At 52.6% G+C, this 21386-nt stretch overlaps 2 protein-coding genes across 2 annotated transcripts; one reads left to right on the top strand and one right to left on the bottom strand.

Moving 5' to 3' along the window:
* Positions 1–369: 369 nt before the first annotated feature.
* Positions 370–1532, bottom strand: LOC133262215 (olfactory receptor 14C36-like). The gene has a single exon (XM_061441173.1). It carries the CDS (start codon positions 1369–1371, stop codon positions 370–372), a length of 1002 nt encoding a protein of 333 aa, XP_061297157.1. The 5' UTR covers positions 1372–1532.
* Positions 1533–20035: 18503 nt separating this feature from the next.
* Positions 20036–21168, top strand: LOC133262214 (olfactory receptor 14J1-like). Its single transcript, XM_061441172.1, has one exon. It carries the CDS (start codon positions 20051–20053, stop codon positions 20996–20998), a length of 948 nt encoding a protein of 315 aa, XP_061297156.1. The 5' UTR covers positions 20036–20050; the 3' UTR covers positions 20999–21168.
* Positions 21169–21386: the final 218 nt, after the last annotated feature.

Genomic DNA, 21386 nt, shown 5'->3' with positions numbered 1-21386 from the left:
CTGAGAACTCTGCAGCCCCCCCATGCCATCCCATCGCCCCACACCAGCACAACAGCCCCGGCCCTTGGGCTCCCCAAGAGCTCTTCCTGCTCCAGGCACAAAGCAGCCATCCCAGAGCTGGACCAGCCAGAAAGCTGCTTTCATTCCCCTTCATTCCTGACATGTGAGGACATATCACAGAGAAGTTGCTGCAGGATCATTTATTTCCCTTAAATACAATCAGAGACCAGAGTGACACAAAGTCTGTGGGCCACACAACACGAGTGGCAACTTAATTAGGAGATGAAACCTGACATTTCTATGAAGACAACATAATCACAAATTGAAATAGGAAAACAAATGTAAAGCAGGAAAGACAGACATGGCCTGTCATGACCTACACTGGAAGCCCTTTCCAGGGTAAAGCAAGCAGCGTATATCTGCTGAAACACATCTGGTCACCAGCTTCCTCACAGCATCCTTCAGCTCCTGGTTCCTCAGGCTGTAAATGAGAGGGTTCACTGCTGGAGGCACCACCGAGTACAGCACTGACACCACCAGATCCAGGGATGGGGAGGAGATGGAGGGGGGTTTCAGGTAGGCAAAGACAGAAGTGTTGACAAAGAGGGAAAGCACCGCCAGGTGAGGGAGGCACGTGGAAAAGGCTTTGTGGCGTCCCTGCTCAGAGGGGATCCTCAGCACGGCCCTGAAGATCTGCACATAGGACCCCACAATGAAAACAAAACAGCCAACAGCAATCAGGACACCAACCACAAGAAGCCCAACTTCCCTGAGGTAGGAGTGTGAGCAGGAGAGCTTGAGGATGTGGGGGATTTCACAGAAGAACTGCTCCACAGCATTGCCTCGGCAGAGGGGCAGTGAAAATGTATTGGCTGTGTGCACCAGGGCATTGAGAAACCCAGTGCCCCACGCAGCTGCTGTCAGGTGGACACAAGCTCTGCTGCCCAGGAGGGTCCCATAGTGCAGGGGCTTGCAGATGGCCACATAGCGGTCGTAGGACATGACAGTGAGGAGAAAATACTCTGCTGAAATGAATAAGAGAAAGAAAAAGAGCTGTGCAACACAACCTGTGTAGGAGATGGCCCTGGTGTCCCAGAGGGAATTGGCCATGGATTTGGGGACAGTGGTGGAGATGCAGCCCAGGTCCAGCAGGGAGAGGTTGAGGAGGAAGAAGTACATGGGGGTGTGGAGGCGCTGGTCGCAGGCTGTGCTGGTGATGATGAGGCCGTTGCCCAGGAGCGCAGCCAGGGAGATGCCCAGGAAGAGCCAGAAGTGGCAGAGCTGCAGCTCCCGCGTGTGTGCGAATGGCAGGAGGAGGAACTGGGTGATGGAGCTGCCGTTGGACATCTGCTGCCTCTGGGCATGGGGCATCGTCAGAGGAGAAAAAGGCAGTGACAGGTTAGGACAGGAGGGATGTCAGATACAGAAGTTCAGTTTACACATTCACAACTGAGCACATTTTAGCAGGAGAGGAGAGGTTCTGTGTCATCGCCAGTGATGTCATTACACTGCTGAGGCTTCTTCCTAGGTACAATCAGAAGAGCATTGCATCAGGCAAAAAGTCTCAGTTCTTTGCAGAACCGAGAGAGCTGCAGTGTCCATCAGTCCTCTCCCACTTGCCCTGTGCTCAAACTTGCACTGCACGTAAGGTGCCTTCACACACAAATTGATCTTAAGAACTCCCACAAACATGTGTCCTGTGCTGAGACCAGGGGAGAACGGTTTCAAAGGACAGTCCACAGAGCTCTCACGGGGAGAAGCAAAGGTCTGTGGGCAGCAGAGTACGGCCAGCAGCCACCTCCAGTGCCAGACCCCAAGAGACCTGCCTGAACGCACCCTCCCCAGGGCTGGGCTGCACTTTCCCCCCACTCCCTGCCAATCCATGTCTCTGCTGCCTGGAGCTGTCCCTGCCAGGAGCTGCTGCTCTGTGCCCAGCTCTGCTCCCTCTCAGTGCTCCCAGAGCCCATGCCATGGGCTGTGTGCTCAGCTCTGCCCTGCACACCCCTGCCTGTGCAGGGGCTCAGGAGCAGCTCACACAATCCCTCACAAGACTCTCGGTGCCTCCCCCAAAGCAGAGAAGTAAATTCCCAGCTCCCACTGCCCAACCTGCCCACCAAGAGGGAAAACCATCAAAGCTCAGCATCCTTCCCTATCAGGTAAATGATGCCTCAGTGTCTTTCAGAAGGACCCTCTGAAGAAGTGCTCAGAGTGACGGCAGATTGGAGCAGCGTCACCCACCCAGCACTTCCCTTCCCTGTCAGGGGTTTCTCCTTTCCCCTCAGCTCCCCCCGAGCTCTATGGGGAGCTCCCGGGCAGGCTGAGTGCTGACCCTGGCAGGCAGCAGAGTCCCTGCCCCTGCACACAGCCTTTGGGCTGCAGGGACCCTGCTGCAAGGGCAGCGCTGGCCACCCCTGCCTGCACACCCACATTCACACCCTGCAGCCAGCCCCGGCACAAGGGACCTGCCTTGTCCTGCCCCTCGCATGGTGCAGGGGGAAGCCCTGCTCTGCATCACATCCTCCTCCTTATCTACACAGAGAGAAACTGCAGCTGCATTGCCCTGCACCCAGTGCCTTACCACAAACAGGGCTGGGAAGGTTTCTCCTTCAGAAGGTTCCTCCTCCTCCTCCTCAGCATCCTCCACTGCCAAGTGCCTTTAAGCTCCCTGTGTCTCACAGGTCTCCCCTCGGTCCCAGCTTAGCAGCAGAGGCCCAGCCCAAGGTGGCTCTGCCTCTGCCCCACTGGGCTCCTTCCAGGGCTCCCTGGGGCTCCAGGGAAACACCATGGGAAACAGCCTGTAGCAAGCACTGATCTTCCCTCCCTCAGCTGGGAGGCACACTGCCTTCCTGCAGTGCCAGTTCTCTGATGATACAAAGATTTAAGGCTAAATATCTTCGTTTCTTACAATCAATCAACTAATTTGAAAATGGCCCTTTGAGAACATCGAGTCCAACCATTAACTTATCTCTGGGAAGTCCACACACTGAGCATGAGAACATCTCTGGTAGGATACCCCGTTTGGATGGTCAGCAACAGCAACTGGAGCTTTAAAGTTGAATTTTACATCGTACCTTAATTTCACTAATTTATATCCTATTCTGTTTGTTGTTAAACATTCTGCTATACATTAGAGCATAGAAATCAGCTGCAGAAGTTATGTTGATGCAGAAACCTGTCCATATATAGAATTGTAATTAAACAACTCTATGACGTCTCTATGACACCTCTATGAGTAAAGCAACACCTCTATGGGTAAAGCAACCAAACATCGCCCTCAATTTATAACTGGAATTCAGCACTACTCTGTTTGTTGGCACAGCGGCAAGAGGTGAGCACACCACTCTGAGAAAGATGGACTGACTTTAGTTACGGGGTGGAATGTGCTGATGCACTTCCCCCCCATTTCCTGGAGCCCTCTGCTTCCCCAGGAGTTCCTGTTAGGCCCCAGCCTTTGCACAGTGCAAGGAGTTGGATGCTGGCTGCTCCCTGGCTGCACCAGGAGCTCTGGTTGCCTGGCAAAGGTGGGAGCAGCACACAGAGATCAGGAAAGTTGGATACTCCCTGCTCATACCAGGAGCTCTTTCAGGTTGATCAGTCATTCCCTAAATCCTAAACAGTTTCACAAGAGGCATGGGGGACTTCTCTGGGAAACACATTCCAGTGTCTCACCACCCTCGCCAGAAAGAATTTCTTCAGAGAACAGAGTTTCTGTTTCACGGCAGAGAAAGGAGGCAGGAGAGACGGGGTGGGGAGCACGCACCCCAGCCCCGACTCCGCACAGGGCAGCGAGGGGTGCTGCTCTTCACTACAGCACAGCTGGGCTGAACTGAGTCAATGCTTACACAGAAACCTGTCCTTGTCCCTGATGAAGCTCTACAGGCCACAGGCTTCTCCACAAGTACCAGCCCAGCTGTTTTTCTTGTCACGTCTTGCACAGTGTCACAAGCTGTGGCACAAGGGGAGGCCCTTGTTGCTCTTTCTCCTGGAACACAGGGAAGTAGAAAATGAAATACTTTTTTTAATAATGAAACGCATTCCAGTGACCACGGAAAATATGGAACAAGATGCTAGAGCCCTACAGGATTTACCAGGAAGAACAACAATTAGCTAAAAATTCCCTCCTGCGCTGTTTCCTTTCCCAGCCCATGGATACTTTCCTCAGTAAGTGGCAAGTGCACATGACACAGCAAGAGATCTGTGTCAAGCAAGGCCAGGCAAGGCAAGGCAATGCAAGACAAAGGAAGGCAAAGCAAGGGAAGGCGATGCAAGGCTAGGGAAGGCAAGTCAAGGCAAGGCAAGAAATGGCAAGGCAAGACAAGGCAAGGAAACTGAAGGTAAGGCAAGGCAAGTCAAGGCAATGCAACTCAAGGTTAGGCAAGGCAGGGCAAGGACAGGCAAGGCCATGACAGGCCAGGCCAGGCCAGGCAAGGCAATGCAAGGCAAAGCCAGGCAAAGCAAGGCAAAGCCAGGCAAGACCAGGCAAGGTGAGGCAAGGCAAGGCATGGCAAGGGAAAGAAAAGCATGGTAAGGGAAGGAAAGGCATGGCAAGGCATGGCAAGGCAAGGGAATACACGGCAAGACAAGTCAAGGCAAGGAAAGGCAGGCATGGCAAAGGAAAGAATGGCATGGCGAGGCGATACAATGCGATGCGAGGCAATGGAAGGCAAAGCAAGGCAAAACATGGCAAGGGAAGGAAAGTCATCGCGAGGTGAGGAGAGGTGAGGCGACGCGAGGCGAGGCAATGCAAGGCAAGGCATGGCAAGGCAAGGGAAGGAAATTCATGGTGAGTCGAGGCAAGGCGAGGCCAGGCAGGGCAACAAAAATAAAGACATAGTGAGGTGAGGCGAGGCGAGGCAAGACAAGGCGAGGCGAGTCAAGGCGAGGCAAATCGAGGCAAGGCGAGGCAAGTCAAGAAAAAGCAAGGGAAGGAAAAGCATGGCGATGCTAGGCAAGGCAAGGCAATGTGAAGGCAAGGCAAGGCATGGCAATGGAAGGAAAGTCCTGGTGAAGCCAGGTGAGGCGAGGTGATGCAAGGCAAGGGAAGGCAAGGCATGGCATGGCAAGGGAAGGAAAGTCATTGCAAGACATGGCAAGGCGAGGGAAGGCAAGGTAAGACAAGGGAAGGCAAGGCATGGCATGTCAAGGGAATTAAAGGCACGGCAAGGCATGGCAAGGCAAGGGAAGGCCAGGCAAGGCAAGGTAAGTGAAGGCCAGGCAAGACAAAGCAAAGCAAGGCATAGCAAGGCAAAGCAAGACAAGGAATGGCAAGGGAAGGAAAATCATAGCAAGGCATGGCAAGACAAGGGAAGGTAAGGCAAGGGAAGTCAATTTAAGGGAAGGAAAGAAGAGGCAAGGCAAGGCAAGGCATGGCAAGGGAAGGGAAGGAAAGCCATGACGAGGAGATGCAAGGCAAGGCGAGGCAAGACAAGGCAAGGCAAGGCAAGGCAAGGCAATGCCAGGCAAGGCCAGGCATGGTAAGGCAAGGCAAGGCAAGGCAAGGTCAGGCCAGACCAGGAAGGTCAAGGCAAAGCAAGGCAAGGAAAGCCCTGCAAGGCCAGGACAGGCCACGTCAAGCAGGGCAAGGCCAGGCGAGGCCAGGACAGTCAAGGCAATGCAAGGTATGGCAAGGCAATTCAATTCAAGGCAAAGCAAGGGCAGGCCAAGCCATGCCAGGAAAGGCCAGGCAAGATAATGCAAGGCAAGACCACGCAATGAGAGGCAAGGAAAGACAAGGCAAGGCCAGGCAAGGCCAGGCTAGGGGAGTCCAGGCCAGGCAAGGCAAGGCAATGCAAGGCATGGCAAAGCAAGGCAAGGCCAGGCAAGGCAAGGCAATGCCAGGCAAGGCCAGACAAGACAAGTCAAGGCCAGGCAAGGCAAGGCCAGGCAAGTCCAGGCAATGGACAGCAAGGCAATACAAGGCAAGGCATTACAAGGCAAGGCAATGAAAGTAAGGCACGTCAAAGCAAGGCCAGGCCAGGCCAAGTCAGGCAAGTCTAGGCAAGGCAAGTGTCGTGATTTAAAACCAGTCAGGCAGCTCGTTCACTCACTCCCCCCTTTCTTGCCCTCCCCCTACTCCCAGAGGGACGGAGAGGAGAACCGAAAAGAATGCAACTCCCATGGGCTGAGATAAGAACAGTTTAGTAACTCAGGTATAACAGGTATGGAATACCTCTTTGGTCAGTTTGGGTCAGGTGTCCTGTCTCTGCTTCCTCATGGCTTCCCCTCCTCCCTGGCAGAGCCTGAGGCTCACAAAGTCCTTGGTCAGAGTAAACATGACTTTGCAAAAACTAAAAACATTGGTGTTATCATCTCTGTTCCCAGGCCGAAAGTCAAAACACAACGCTGAACCGCCTACTAAGAAGGAGAAATATGACTGCTACTGCTAAACCAGTATCCAGCCCTTATTGCATACCATTCACGTCGTGCTCAGATTCTACATTTCTCCACCTCCTTCTCCAGCTGCTATGCAGCCACCTCCTTCTGCCCCTTGACAGCCCTGACATCCCAAACCAGCAGCTGCTGCCTGCCGGCCTCCAGCCCCGCTCCCACCACTGCTTGGTCCGCAGGGCCCCTCTCCCGGGCCAGTTTGGCAGCTGCCGGCTAACTGGGCCACTCCCCCTTGGCTCCCCACAGCCTCTCGAAGATGGAGGCGAGGACGAGGGCCAGGACGGGGAAGAGCAGCGTACAGGTAAAGGTACAAGTCCACGGCCACGTCCGTCCCACCCTGCTGCTGGAGCCCGCCCATATTACAAGTTATTGCCATAAAGCACAGTCAGACAAGAACCTTAGCCCAAACCCCACACTTGATAAACACTAAGACACAAATACTGGCTCTAAGTAAGGTACAACAGTCTGAAACTGTGAGATGAAGAGGAATAATTCTGAGAGCCAATAAATCGGCATTGTGATGAGTGACTATTAATCCGGTCAGATCTGTCCTTATCTCAACCCTTGCGCCCCACGTTAGGCGCCAAAAACAACTGTTGTGGTTTAAAACCAGTCAGGCAACTCATTCACTCACTCCTGCCCTTCTTTCCTGCTCCCTACTCCCAGAGGGAGGGAGAGGAGAATCGAAAAGAATGCAACTCCCATGGGTTGAGATAAGAACAGTTTAGTAACTAAGGTCTAACACACATCACTACTGCTACCACCAATAATAATAATGACAAAGGAAATAACAAGGGAAGAGAATACAACATCTCACCACCAGCCGACTGATAACTCACCCCCCCAGCCTGACCAAGCACCAACCGATACCTAGTCCAACCCGGCAGTCCTCTAGCCCTGCCAGGTAACTCCCTGTTACATCCTGGGCATGACATGATGTGGCTTGGAATACTTCTTTGGCCACTTTGTGTCAGGTGTCCTGGCTCAGATTCCTCCCTGATTGCCCTCCTCCCTCACAGAGCATGAGGCTCAGAAAGTCCTTCGTCAGACCAAAACATTTGCACAGAAACTAAAAACATTGGTGTTATCAGCTCTGTTCCCAGGCCGAAAGTCAAAACCACCGCGCTGCACCAGCTACTAAGAAGGAGAAAAATGACTGCTGCTGCTAAACTCAGGACACTCGCCAATGACCCTTCTAAGAGTTCCCTAAGACCCCTCTATGACCCCTCAAGGAGTCCTCTATGACTCCTCTAACACTCCTCAATGACGCCCCTATGACTCCTCTATGATGCGCCTATGACACCTCTGATTCCTCTATGACTCCACTATGACTCTAAGACACCTCTATGACTGTAAGACTCTTCTATGTCCAACTTCTCCATGACTCACTCCCCTACAATTCCTCTAAGACTCCCCTATGACTCCTAGATGACTCTACTATGACTCATCTATGACTCCTCTAAGACTCCTCTATGACTCCTCTATGAATCTATGACACTATGACTCCTCTAAGGCTCCTCTAAGACTCCACTATTACTATGACTCCTCTATGACTCCTCTATGACGCGTCTCTGACGCCTCTATGACTCTTCTATAACGACTTTATGACTCCACTATGAATCCTCTATGACTGCTCTATGAATCTATGGCACTAGAATTCCTCTATTATTCCAATATGACTCCTCTATGACTCTTCTTTGTCTCCACTGTGACTCCTGTATGAGTCCTCGATGACTCCTCTATGGCTCCTCTATGAATCTATGACACTATGACTCCTCTAAGACACCTCTATGACTCCACTATGACTTCTGTATGACTCCTCTATGACTCTATGACTCCTCAAGGACTCCACTATAACTCTTCTGTGACTCCAATGTGATTACTATATGTCTCTTCTATGACTCCTCTATGGATCTATGACTCCTCTATGACTCCTCTATGACTCCTGCATGACTATACTATGACTCCTCTGTGACTCCTCTATGACTCCTCTATGACTCCAATATGACTCCTCTATGACTGATCTATGATTCCACTATGATTCTTCTATGACACCTCTAAGAATGTATGACACTATGTCTCCTATATGACTCCACTATGACTCTTTAATGACTTCTCTATTACTCCTCTATGACTCCACTATGTCTCTTCTATGACTCCACTACGACTCCACTATGACTCCTCTTTGGCTCTATGATACTATTACTCCTCTATGACTCCTACATGACTCCTACATGACTCCACTGTGACTTCTATGTGACTCCTCTATGGCTCCTCTATGACTTCTCTATGACTCCTCTATAACTCCACTGACTCCTCTATGGCTCTTCTATGAATCTATGACACTTGGTCTCCTATATGACTCCACTATGACTCTATTATGACTTCTCTATTACTCCTCTATGACTTCACTATGACTCCTCCATGACACCTCTATGACCCCTCAATGACTCCTCCATGACTCCTTTATGACTCCTCTATGACTTCTTTATGACTCCTGTATGACTGTTTTTGACTCTTCTATGACTCCTCTATGATTCCTGCATGATTCCTCTATGACAGGGGGTAACAGGTTAAAACTTAAATAGGGGAAGTTTAGATTGGATATAAGAAGAAAATTCTTTCCTGTTAGGGTGGTGAGGCACCGGAATGGGTTGCCCAGGGAGGCTGTGAATGCTCCATCCCTGGCAGCGTTCAAGACCAGGTTGGATGAGGCCTTGTGTGATATGGTTTAGCACACGGTATCCCTGCCCACAGCAGGGGGATTGGAACTAGATGATCTTCAGGTCCTTTCCAACCTAATTATTCTATGATTCTATGATTCTATGACTCTATGATACAAAGACTCCTCTATCACTTCTCTATGACTCCCCTATGACTTCTTTATGATCCATCAAGGGCGGCCAGAAGTGATGAAGATTGTTGGAAGAAATAAACGACCCTCAGAGACCACCACCACAATTCTGTACTCATGCGGGGAAATCTCTGGAAAATGATGTAATCCATATGTAGCCTTATGAATATGTACGTATGCCCACTGACTATGAAAGGACGGCTTGTGTGGCAATTGAGAGAAACACTTAGGAGGAGCTATCCCCGCGGTCTCCTGGCGCCACAAGAAACAATACCTGCTTGTCACCTTGAAAACTTTGTTGGTGAGTTTGTTCCTGGAGTTTTCTCTGAGATCACCTTGCACACGCAGAGCCGTGCACTGCAGCAGCAGCGTCTCTCTGGCCTCCTGCTGCCACTGTCAGAGGCTAGAGGCACCTCAGCCCTGCGCTGTTGTCGACCTGGTCTGCCTTCACCTGGGGGCCCAGCGCCCAACATTCCTGACTCATGGTGGCACTGCTGGCTCTGCGGGTACAGGGGCAGGAGAAGGGCCCTGGCTGATGCTGCTCCTTGTGGTGTCGCGGTGGCTGCGGAGGTGACAGCTCCGGAGGAGGCACCTGCATCTCCTGGCGCCTAGGATGTCCCTGGTGGCTCCTCAACTGTTGGAGCGGGCTCTGCTGACACAAGTGCTTCACCCTCCTCCTTGTCCACCCACCCAGGCTGCAATGGCTTCCCTTGGGTACAGCAGCCTTGAGGGAGACCATGCCAATCTTCCCCTGTAACTGCACTGCCATTGTCCTGCCTGTTACACCACGTCCTTCATTCCTCTCATCTTTCATAGATTTTCCTTTCAAATAACCCTTTCAAATAACTTCGATCAGATGCCCTTTGTAATCTTCCTGCACTCGGAAGACTCCCCAGTTCCCTGGAAGACAATCTGGAAGACTTGACAAAAACTACACGGTGAGACATGGCTCATCAGGGTTTAATGTGTCCCATGGTGTATTTGGGCTGAGTCCGTGAACCTCAGGTGCTGAGAGGAGACTGAGGAAAGCTCTCAAGAAGTCCAACTCAGAAACAAAGCCCCAAGTCCCTTCAGCAGTAATGGGCCCCACTGAGGGCTGCTGCTGACAAAGCCTCCCCAGGGACTTGTTAAAGCAAGTAACTGGAGGCTGTGATTAGAGGGAGAGAAAGGCAAAGTGCAGGTGTCTGATGGTGAGAAAACCCTTGGTTTGTTTGATGATGCAGAAAGGCCAAGCCCTGACCACAGCCCTTGGAGAAGCAGAGCCTGAAATCCTGAGAATGGAAGTTCTCCTCATAGGCCTTGATGAAAGAGGCAATTGCCATAGCCCAGGGCACAGAGGTCTTTTGTTCTTTCGGGCCTTTCAGCCATGCCAGAACCCTGTCATCTCTGCTGCAGGCTGTCCTTCACTGGCCCATGCCTGCACCTCTTTCCCTTCAGGCTGTTGACCCCCATCTTGCTTTCCCACCTAGCTCTCACCTGGCATTTCTGTACCTTCAGTCCCATCTCTGCACCCATGGCTGTCTGTTCCTTGAAACACAAAGCCATGGGCTGAGCCAGACTGGGTCTGGGTGACCTCTTGCACCACAAGTCCACCTTTTGAGAGACATTTCTCTTTCCTAACTTTGAGTCTGAACCTTCCAGGCTGCACTTTGCAGAGGTTTCCTTCTCTTTCTGCTAGCAAGAAAACCTCCATCATCTCTGCAGCCACATTTCACCTAGTTGTAGGCTGCTACTACAGTGTCAATTCAGCAGGTGGAGTGAGTATCGCTCAGCAAGCTGATCTAAAGGGGACTTACAGAAGAATGGGTGAGGTCATCAGTATAGAGAACTAAGCAACATGGGGGAGCAGTGGGAAAAGGCAATGGCCTGGATTGAGAACTTCTTGGCAAGAGCCAAAAGGAAAGGTGGTGTCCTTGGGTGCAAGGTACCCCGTGCTCTGGGGTCAGGGCACCTCATGTGGGACAGCTTCCTGCCTGTAGCACCCTCTCTGCTGCACACACCCCACTCTCTGCCCGCACTCTCAAGTGTCTCACAGAAGCTTTGCACCTCCCCTGCAGCAATGACACCTCACTGCAGGAGGTTCCTGCATTCCCCAGGCTCAGGGATGGATCCTGCATTCCAGGCAAGTTTGGGTAGTGCAGGAGAGGGAGACAGGAAGGTGGGCTCATGGGGCATGATGAGCAGCGTTCAGGCACCCCCAGCCGTGGGCATTCCCCATGTGCCACACAGAGGCATGTTCCCATGAGGGAAAGTTCTCAGATAGCCTGGGCAAGGAGTGGGGGGAAAGTGCAGCCCAGCCCTGGGAAGGGCACGTTCAGGCAGCTCTCTTGGGGTCTGGCACTGGAGGTGGCTGCTGGCCATGCTCTGCTGTATGGAGTCCTCTGCTTCTGCCCATGAGAGCTCTGTGACCTGCCCTTTGAAACCGTGCTGCCCTGCTCTCCACAGAGGACAGATGTTTGTGGGGGTTCTTACGATCAGTTTGTGTGTGAAGGCATCTTACAGGAAGTGCAAGTTTGAGCACAGGGGAAATGGGAAAGGACTGATGGATGCTGCAGCTCCCCTGGCTCTGCACTAAGCTTCAAAGAGCTGAGAATTTCTCCCTGTTTCAGTACTCTTCTGATTTTCTTTCAAAGAAACAATGTTTTATACCCCCCAAAACAACCTCAGCAATATTATGCCAGTAAATAAATAACACAGACAAAATGATTCTAAGGCCATGCTGAGCTTCAGTTGTGTAGCCCACATGCATCTGAATCATGAGTACATGTAGAAAACTTTACAACCAAGTTGGATTTCATCTGACATCCCTTGTGAAAATCAGAGCTCGAGAAATCACTGCATCAGAGCAAAGCTGACTCCCATCCAATCCTGCCTTGAACACTGCCAGGGATGGGGCAGCCACAGCTTCTCTGGGCACCCTGTGCCAGTGTCCCACCACTCCCAAAGGGAACAACTTCCTCCTAATGTCAAGCTAAATCTCCCTTTTTTTTTCAGCTTAAAGCCATTTCCCCTTGTCCTGTCACTGCACAGTCTCATAAAAAGCCCCTCTCCAGATTCTTTGTAGGCCCTGCTTAGACATGGGAAGATTGCTAAGATGTCTCCCTGGAACCTTCTCTTCTCCAGGCTGAAGACCAACATCTCTAAGCCTGTCATCATGGGAGACATGCTCCAGCCCTCAGGGCATCTTTGTGATAATTCATAAGCCCATCATTGAAGGATCATAAGAGAAGAGAGGTTGGAAGGGACTCCAGGAGGTCTCAAGTCTAAGCTGTCAGGACCAGAGTCAGAGCAAGTGGTTCCAGGCTTGATTCAGTGTAAGCTGAAATCCCCAAGGCCAGAGACTGCACAGCCTCTCTGGGTGACCTGATGCAGCACTTGCCTGAGCCAATGGGAACAAGGTTTCCTTCTGTCCGGGCTGAACCTCTCCTCTGTCACTGTCCCCCACTGCCTTTTGTCCTCCCACCAGGCACCATGGTGAGGAGCCTGGCTCTGTATTCTCCATGTCCTCCTTGCCGCTACAGGCAGCCAGTCCCCAACAGCCTTCCTTCTCAAGATCTCAGGTCTCCATGAGCCTTCCCTTCTCCAGGCTGGAGAAGCCCAGCACCCCAGACTCTCCCCACAGGCACCATGCTCCAGTATCTCCTGATCTGAGGGCTCATTACTAAACCCACTCCTGAACTGGGGATGTGAAGCCTGGATGGAGGATTCCAGATCATCCCTTCCCTTGTTCTCCTGCCATGCTCCAGCTCATACAGCCCACCATGCTGCTGTCCTCCCTTGCTGCCAGGGCACACGCTGCCTCCTGTCCAGCTCCTGCCCACCCAAACCTTTCCCATGGGCTGTTCTCAGCCAGGCAGCCCCAGCCTGTGCCATTGCAGGGCAGTCCCCTGCAGGGACCCCTGTGTCCCCTGCTCCGCTGCCCAGGACACCCTGAGAGCTCTGCAGCCCCCCCATGCCTTCCCATCTCCCCACACCAGCACAACAGCCCCGGCCCCTGGGCTCCCCAAGAGCTCTTCCTGCTCCATCAGCAAGGGAAGGCAATGCAAGGCTAGGGAAGGCAAGGCAACGCAAGGCAAGAAATGGCAAGGCAAGGCAACTCATGGCAAGGCAAGGCGACTCAACGTAAGGCAAGGCAAGGCAAGGCAAGGCCATGACAGGACAGGCCAGGCCAGGCAAGGCAAGGAAATGCAAGGAAAGGCAAGGCAATGCAAGGCCAGGCAAGGCAATGCTAGGCAAGGCAAGGCATGTCCAGGCCAGGCTAGGCCAGGAAAGGCCAGGCAAGTCAAGGCAAGGCAAGGGAAGGACAGGACAGGCCAGGCAAGGCAAGGCAAGGCAAGGCTAGGCAAACAAGGCAAGGCATAGCAAGGGAATGGAAGAAACGGCAAGACAAGTCAAGGCAAGGTAAAGCAAGGCATGGCAAAGGAAGGAATAGCATGGCAAGGCGATGCAAGGCAATGGAAGGCAAGGCAAGGCAAAACATGGCAAGAGAAGGAAAGTCATGGCGAGGTGAGGAGAGGCGTGGAGATGCAAGCTGAGGCAATGGAAGGCAAGGCATGGCAAGTCAAGGGAAGGAAATTCATGGTGAGTTGAGGTGAGGCGAGGCAAAGGCAGGGCAACAGAAATAAAGACATAGTGAGGCGAGGCAAGGCAAGGGAAGGAAAGGAAAGGGAAGGAAAGGAAAGGCAAGGCAAGGCAAGGCAAGAAATGGCAAGGCAAGGCATGTCCAGGCCAGGCAAGGCAAGGAAAGGAAAGGAAAGGCAAGGCAATGGAAGGCCAGGCAAGGCAATGCTAGGCAAGGCAAAGCATGTCCAGGCCAGGCCAGGCCAGGCTAGGCCAGGCCAGGCAAGGCAAGGCCAGGCCAGGCCAGGCCAGCCCAGGCCAGGCCAGGCCAGGCCAGGCAAGGCAAGGCAAGGCAAGGCAAGGCAAGGCAAGGCAAGGCAAGGAAAGGCAAGGCAAGGCAAGGCAAGGAAAGGCAAGGCAATGCAAGGCCAGGCAAGGCAAAGCATGTCCAGGCCAGGCTAGGCCGGGAAAGGCCAGGCAAGTCAAGGCAAGGCAAGGGAAGGACAGGCCAGGCCATGCCAGGCAAGGCAAGGCAAGGCTAGGCAAGGCAAGGCAAGGCAAGGCTAGGCAAGGCAAGGCAAGGCATGGCAAGGGAAGGGAAGACACGGCAAGACAAGTCAAGGCAAGGAAAGGCAAGGCATGGCAAAGGAAGGAATGGCATGGCAAGGCGATGCGAGGCAATGGAAGGCAAGGCAAGGCAAAACATGGCAAGGGAAGGAAAGTCATGGCAAGGTGAGGAGAGGCGAGGCTACACAAGGCAAGGCAATGCAAGGCAAGGCATGGCAAGGCAAGGGAAAGAAATTCATGGTGAGTCGAGGTGAGGCAAGGCAAGGCAGGGCAACAGAAATAAAGACAGAGTGAGGTGAAGCGAGACAATGCAAGGCATTGCATGGCAAGGCAAGGGAAGGAAATTCATGGTGAGGCGAGGTGAGGCGAGGCAAGGCAGGGCAACAGAAATAAAGACAGAGTGAGGTGAGGCAAGGCGAGGCAAGGCAAGGAAAGGCAAGGAAAGAAAAGGCAAGGAAAGGAAAGGCGAGGCAAGGAAAGGGAAGGCAAGGTGAGGCGAGGGGAGGCAAGGCAAGGTGAGGCGAGGGGTGGCAAGGCAAGGCAAGGCGAGGTGAGGCAAGGCAATGCAAGGCAAGGCAAGGCAAGGCGAGGTGAGGCAAGGCAATGCAAGGCAAGGCAAGGTAAGGCAAGGCCATTAAAGGCCAGGAAAGGCGAGGAGAGGTGAGGCAAGGAGAGGCAAGGGAAGGGAAGGAAAGAAAAGGCAAAGCAAGACCCAAACCTGACTCTGCTTAACTTTTGAGATCAGACAACATGGTGGTGGGTAAAACACACACTGTGTGTGTGCCAACATGTGTTGCCTGGCCTGGACTAGCCTAGCCTGGCCTTGCCTGGTCTTGCCTTGCATTGACCTAACTTGCCTAGCCTTTCCTGGCATGGCTTGGCCTGGCCTTTCTTTGCCTTGCATTGAATTGCCTTGCCATACCTTCCGTTGCTTGACTGTCCTGGCCTAGCCTGACCTTGCCCTGCTTGATGTGGTCTGTCCTGGCCTTGCAGGGCTTTTCTTGCCTTGCCTTGCCCTTCCTGGGCTGGCCTGGCCTTGACTTGCCTTGCTTTGCCTTGCCTTGCCTTACCTTGCCTTACCATGCCTGGCCTTGCCTGGCATTGCCTTGCCTTGCCTTGCCTTGCACTGCCTTACCTTGCCTTGCCTTGCCTTGCCTTCCCTTGCCTTGCCTTCCATTGCCATGCCTTGCCTTGCCTTTTCTTTCCTTCCCTTGCCTTGCCTCGCCTCACCTTACCTCTTCTCGCCTTTCCTGACCTTTAATGGCCTTGCCTTGCCTTCCCTTGCCTTGCCTTGCATTGCCTTGCCTCCCTTTGCCTCATCATGCCTTTCCTTTCCTTTCCTTTCCTTTCCTTTCCTTTCCTTTCCTTTCCTTTCCTTTCCTTTCCTTTCCTTTCCTTTCCTTTCCTTTCCTTTCCTTTCCTTTCCTTTCCTTTCCTTTCCTTTCCTTTCCTTTCCTTTCCTTTCCTTTCCTTTCCTTTCCTTTCCTTTCCTTTCCTTTCCTTTCCTTTCCTTTCCTTCCCTTCCCTTCCCTTCCCTTCCCTTCCCTTCCCTTCCCTTCCCTTCCCTTCCCTTCCCTTCCCTTCCCTCTCCTTCCCTTCCCTCTCCTTCCCTCTCTTTTCCTTGCCTCGCCTTGCCTTGCCTTGCCTTGCTTTGCCTTGCCTTGCCTTCCCTTGCCTTCCCTTGCCTTGCCTTCCCTTGCCTTGTCTTCCCTTGCCTTCCCTCACTATGTCTTTATTTCTGTTGCCCTGGCTTTGCCTCGCCTCACCTCAGCTCACCATGAATTTCTTTCCCTTGCCTTGCCATGCCTTACCTTCCATTGCCTCGCATCGCCTCGCCATGCTATTCCTTCCTTTGCCATGCCTTGCCTTTCCTTGCCTTGACTTGTCTTGCCATGTCTTCCCTTCCCTTCCCTTGCCATGCCTTGCCTTGCCTTGCCTAGCCTTGCCTTGCCTTGCCATGCCTTGCCTTGCCTGGCTTGGCCTGGCCTGTCCTTCCCTTGCCTTGCCTTGACTTGCCTGGCCTTTCCTGGCCTGGACATGCCTTGCCTTGCCTAGCATTGCCTTGCCTGGCCTTGCATTGCCTTGCCTTTCCTTGCATTTCCTTGCCTTGCCTGGCCTGGCCTGGCCTGTCATGGTCTTGCCTGTCCTTGCCTTGCCTTGCCTTGCCTTACCTTACCTTGAGTTGCCTTCCCTTGAGTTGCCTTGCCTTGTCTTGCCTTGCCATTTCTTGCCTTGCCTTGCCTTGCCTTCCCTAGCCTTGCATTGCCTTCCCTTGCTTTGCCTTCCTTTGTCTTGCATTGCCTTGCCTTGCCTGGCCTTGCTTGACACAGATCTCTTGCTGTGTCATGGGCACTTGCCACTTACTGAGGAAAGTATCCATGGGCTGGGAAAGGAAACAGCGCAGGAGGGAATTTTTAGCTAATTGTAGCTCTTCCTGGTAAAACCTGTAGGGCTTTAGCATCTTGTTCCATATTTTCCATGGTCACTGGAATGGGTTTCATTGTTAAAAAAAGTATTTCATTTTCTACTTCCCTGTGTTCCAGGAGAAACAGCAACAAGGGCCTCCCCTTGTGCCACAGCTTGTGACTCTGTGCAAGACATGACGAGAAAAACAGCTGGGCTGGTACTTGTGGAGAAGCCTGTGGCCTGTAGAGCTTCATCAGGGACAAGGACAGGTTTCTGTGTAAGCACTGACTCAGTTCAGCCCAGCTGTGCTGTAGTGAAGAGCAGCACCCCTCGCTGCCCTGTGCGGAGTTGGGGCTGGGGTGTGTCCTCCCCACCCCTTCTCTCCTGCCTCCTTTCTCTGCAGTGAAACAGAAACTGTGTTCTCTGAAGAAATTCTTTCCGGTGAGGGTGGTGAGACACTGGAACGTGTTTCCCAGAGAAGTCCCCCATGCCTGTTCTGAAACTGTTTAGGATTGCTGAAAGAATCACTTCCACAGATACCAGCAGAAGTGATTTTAATGTGAATTTCTAGAAGCAGGATTCCTCAGGATTTGGTGGCGAGGCCCCACTCCACCATCTACAAAAAGAGATTGTGTCAGACCTGGCAAGGATTTATCCAGGACTGGATTCAAGTGATTTACACAGCATTGAACTGAAATCATGTGTATAGAAACTGCAAACAGAAAGGAATAAGGGAGACCCTCTTGTTGAGTCACGAGGTTCAGACTGGATCTCTTTGCTTTCTAAGCTCCCTCTCCGAGAGCAGTCTGCGTGCAGCTGGATTCCATCTTAGTCTCAGGCCTGGTATTCATGTAAAGGATCACAAATACCAGCTAGCAGCAGTTTGCATTTGTAAACTCAATCACAGGATTTCTAACAGCACTTGATCACTGAAGCTAATATACACGCACTTGCAATTAAATATCCAACCTGACACAACCCACTGAGATGGAGCTAGATGGCTGTGCACAGATCTAGATGCATCCCTATGCTGAAGCTGCCCTTGGTGCAGTGAAAAGTAAAAGCAGAGCACAATACTCACAGCAGCTCTGGAAGCACTCCTCAGCGGGCGAAGGGCTGAGTGTCAGTGAGCAGCAGGATCAGCCCAGCTAGATGGTCCCCCTATTAGCTAAACTGGAGAGTTTAGGGGGCTCTCAGAGATGTCTCACTATGAGGGAGATGCTGCCCACAGCACACTGCGGTCCAGGAGAGGGTTAGGGTTAGGGTTAGGGGTTAGAGCTCAAAGGATCTCTCTCTTGGGACTAAAAGTTCTAGGGTCGTCAGAGAGGTGTGCTCGCTTCTTGCCGCTGTGCCAACAAACATATTAGTAGTAATGAATTCCAGTTATAAATTGAGGGCAATGTTTGGTTGCTTTACTCAGTTGTTAAGAATTTCTTAAATGGGTTTAAGTACGATTATATACATGGACAAGTTTCTGCATCAACATAACTTGTTCAGCTGATTTCTATGCTCTAATGTATAGCAGAATGTTTAACAACAAACAGAATAGGATATAAATTAGTGAAATTAAGGTAGGATGTAAAATTCAGCTTTAAAGCCTCAGTTGCTGGGGTATCCTACCAGAGGTGTTCTCATGCTCAGTGTGTGGACTTCCCAGAGATAAGTTAATGGTTGGATTTGATGTTCTCAAAGGGCCATTTTCAAATTAGTTGATTGATTGTAAGAAATGAAGATTTTTAGCCTTAAATCTTTGTATCATCAGAGAACTGGCACTGCAGGAAGGCAGTGTGCCTCCCAGCTGAGGGAGGGAAGATCAGTGCTTGCTTCAGGCTGTTTCGTATGGTGTTTCCCTGGAGCCCCAGGGAGCCCTGGAAGGAGCCCAGTGGGGCAGAGGCAGAGACACATTGGGCTGGGCCTCTGCTGCTAAGCTGGGACCGAGGGGAGACCTGTGAGACACAGGGAGCTTAAAGGCACTTGGCAGTGGAGGATGCTGAGGAGGAGGAGGAGGAACCTTCTGAAGGAGAAACCTTCCCAGCCCTGTTTGTGGTAAGGCACTGGGTGCAGGGCAATGCAGCTGCAGTCTCTCTCTGTGTAGATAAGGAGGAGGATGTGCTGCAGAGCAGGGCTTCCCCCTGCACCATACAGGGACAGGACAAGGCAGGTCCCATGTCCCGGGGCTGGCTGCAGGGTGTGAATGTGGGTGTGCAGCCAGGGGTGCCCAGCGCTGCCCTTGCAGCAGGGTCCCTGCAGCCCAAAGGCTTTGTGCAGGGGCAGAGACTCTGCTGCCTGCCAGGGTCAGCACTCGGCCTGCCCGGGAGCTCCCCATAGAGCTCGGGGGGAGCTGTGGGGAAAGGAGAAACCCCTGACGGGGAAGGGAAGTGCTGGGTGGGTGACGCTGCTCCAATCTGCCGTCACTCTGAGCACTTCTTCAGAGGGTCCCTCTGAAAGACACTGAGGCATCATTTACCTGATAGGGAAGGATGCTGAGCTTTGATGGTTTTCCCTCTTGGTGGGCAGGTTGGGCAGTGGGAGCTGGGAATTTACTTCTCTGCTTTGGGGGAGGCACCGAGAGTCTTGTGAGGGATTGTGTGAGCTGCTCCTGAGCCCCTGCACAGGCAGGGGTGTGCAGGGCAGAGCTGAGCACACAGCCCATGGCATGGGCTCTGGGAGCACTGAGAGGGAGCAGAGGTGGGCACAGAGCAGCAGCTCCTGGCAGGGACAGCTCCAGGCAGCAGAGATATGGATGGGCAGGGAGTGGGGGGAAAGTGCAGCCCAGCCCTGGGGAGGGTGCGTTCAGGCAGGTCTCTTGGGGTCTGGCACTGGAGGTGGCTGCTGGCCGTACTCTGCTGCCCACAGACCTTTGCTTCTCAGCGTGAGAGCTCTGTGGACTGTCCTTTGAAACCCTTCTCCCCTGATCTCAGCACAGGACACATGTTTGTGGGAGTTCTTAAGATCAATTTGTGTGTGAAGGCACCTTACAGGCAGTGCAAGCTTGAGCACAGGGCAAGTGGGAGAGGACTGATGGAAACTGCAGCTCTCTTGGCTCTGCAAAGAACGGAGACTTTTTGCCTGATGCAATTCTCTTCTGATTGTACCTAGGAAGAAGCCTCAGCAGTGTAATGACATCACTGGGGACGACGCTGAACCTCTCCTCTACTGCTAAAATGTGCTCAGTTGTGAATGTGTAAACTGAACTTCTGTATCTGACATCCCTCCTGTCCTAACCTGTCACTGCCTTTTTCTCCTCTGACGGTGCCCCATGCCCAGAGGCAGCAGATGTCCAACGGCAGCTCCATCACCCAGTTCCTCCTCCTGCCATTCGCACACACGCGGGAGCTGCAGCTCTGCCACTTCTGGCTCTTCCTGGGCATCTCCCTGGCTGCGCTCCTGGGCAACGGCCTCATCATCACCAGCACAGCCTGCGACCAGCGCCTCCACACTCCCATGTACTTCTTCCTCCTCAACCTCTCCCTGCTGGACCTGGGCTGCATCTCCACCACTGTCCCCAAATCCATGGCCAATTCCCTCTGGGACACCAGGGCCATCTCCTACACAGGTTGTGTTGCACAGCTCTTTTTCTTTCTGTTATTCATTTCAGCAGAGTATTTTCTCCTCACTGCCATGTCCTACGACCGCTACGTGGCCATCTACAAACCCCTGCACTATGAGACCCTCCTGGGCCGCAGAGCTTGCGTCCACATGGCAGCAGCTGCCTGGGGCAGTGGCTTTCTCAGTGCCCTTCTGCACACAGCCAATACATTTTCACTGCCCCTGTGCCGAGGCAATGCTGTGGAGCAGTTCTTCTGTGAAATCCCCCAGATCCTCAAGCTCTCCTGCTCACGCTCCTACCTCAGGGAAGTTGGGCTTCTTGTGGTTGCCTCCCTGATTGCTGTTGTCTGTTTTGTTTTCATTGTGGGGTCCTATGTGCAGATCTTCAGGGCCGTGCTGAGGATGCCCTCTGAGCAGGGACGCCACAAAGCCTTTTCCACGTGCCTCGCTCACCTGGCCGTGCTTTCCCTGCTTCTCAGCACTGGCACATTTGCCTGCCTGAAGCCCCCCTCCATCTCCTCCCCATCCCTGGATCTGGTGGTGTCAGTGCTGTACTCGGTGGTGCCTCCAGCAGTGAACCCCCTCATCTACAGCCTGAGGAACCAGGAGCTCAAGGATGCTGTGAGGAAGCTGGTGACCAGATGTGTTTCAGCAGATATACGCTGCTTGCTTTAGCCTTGAAAGGGCTTCCAGTGTAGGTCATGACAGGCCATGTCTGTCTTTCCTGCTTTACATTTGTTTTCCTATTTCAATTTGTGATGATGTTGTCTTCATAGAAATGTCAGTTTTCATCTCCTCCTAATTAAGTTGCCACTCGTGTTGTGTGACCCACAGACTTTGTGTCACTCTGGTCTCTGACTGTATTTAAGGGAAATAAATGATCCTGCAGCAACTTCTTCTCTGTGATATGTTCTCACATGGCAGGAATGAAGGGGAATGAAAGCAGCTTTCTGGCTGCTCCAGCTCTGGGATGGCTGCTCTGTGCCTGCAGCAGGAAGAGCTCTTGGGAGCCCAAGGCCTGGGGCTGTTGTGCTGGAGTGGGGAGATGGGATGGCATGGGGGG

This window comes from Pezoporus flaviventris, unplaced genomic scaffold, assembly GCF_033815535.1.
Source record: "Pezoporus flaviventris isolate CSIRO_AGI_PZ_B2104156 unplaced genomic scaffold, CSIRO_AGI_Pfla_v1 ptg000198l, whole genome shotgun sequence".
Classification (NCBI taxonomy): Eukaryota; Metazoa; Chordata; class Aves; order Psittaciformes; family Psittacidae; genus Pezoporus; species Pezoporus flaviventris.
This window is presented reverse-complemented; position numbering and strand designations above follow the sequence as displayed.

What these genes read in the sequence shown, in the direction of transcription:
- LOC133262215 (XM_061441173.1), bottom strand. Translation starts at nt 1,371, where the DNA reads ATGCCCCATGCCCAGAGGCAGCAGATGTCCAACGGCAGCTCCATCACC.
- LOC133262214 (XM_061441172.1), top strand. Translation starts at nt 20,051, where the DNA reads ATGTCCAACGGCAGCTCCATCACCCAGTTCCTCCTCCTGCCATTCGCA.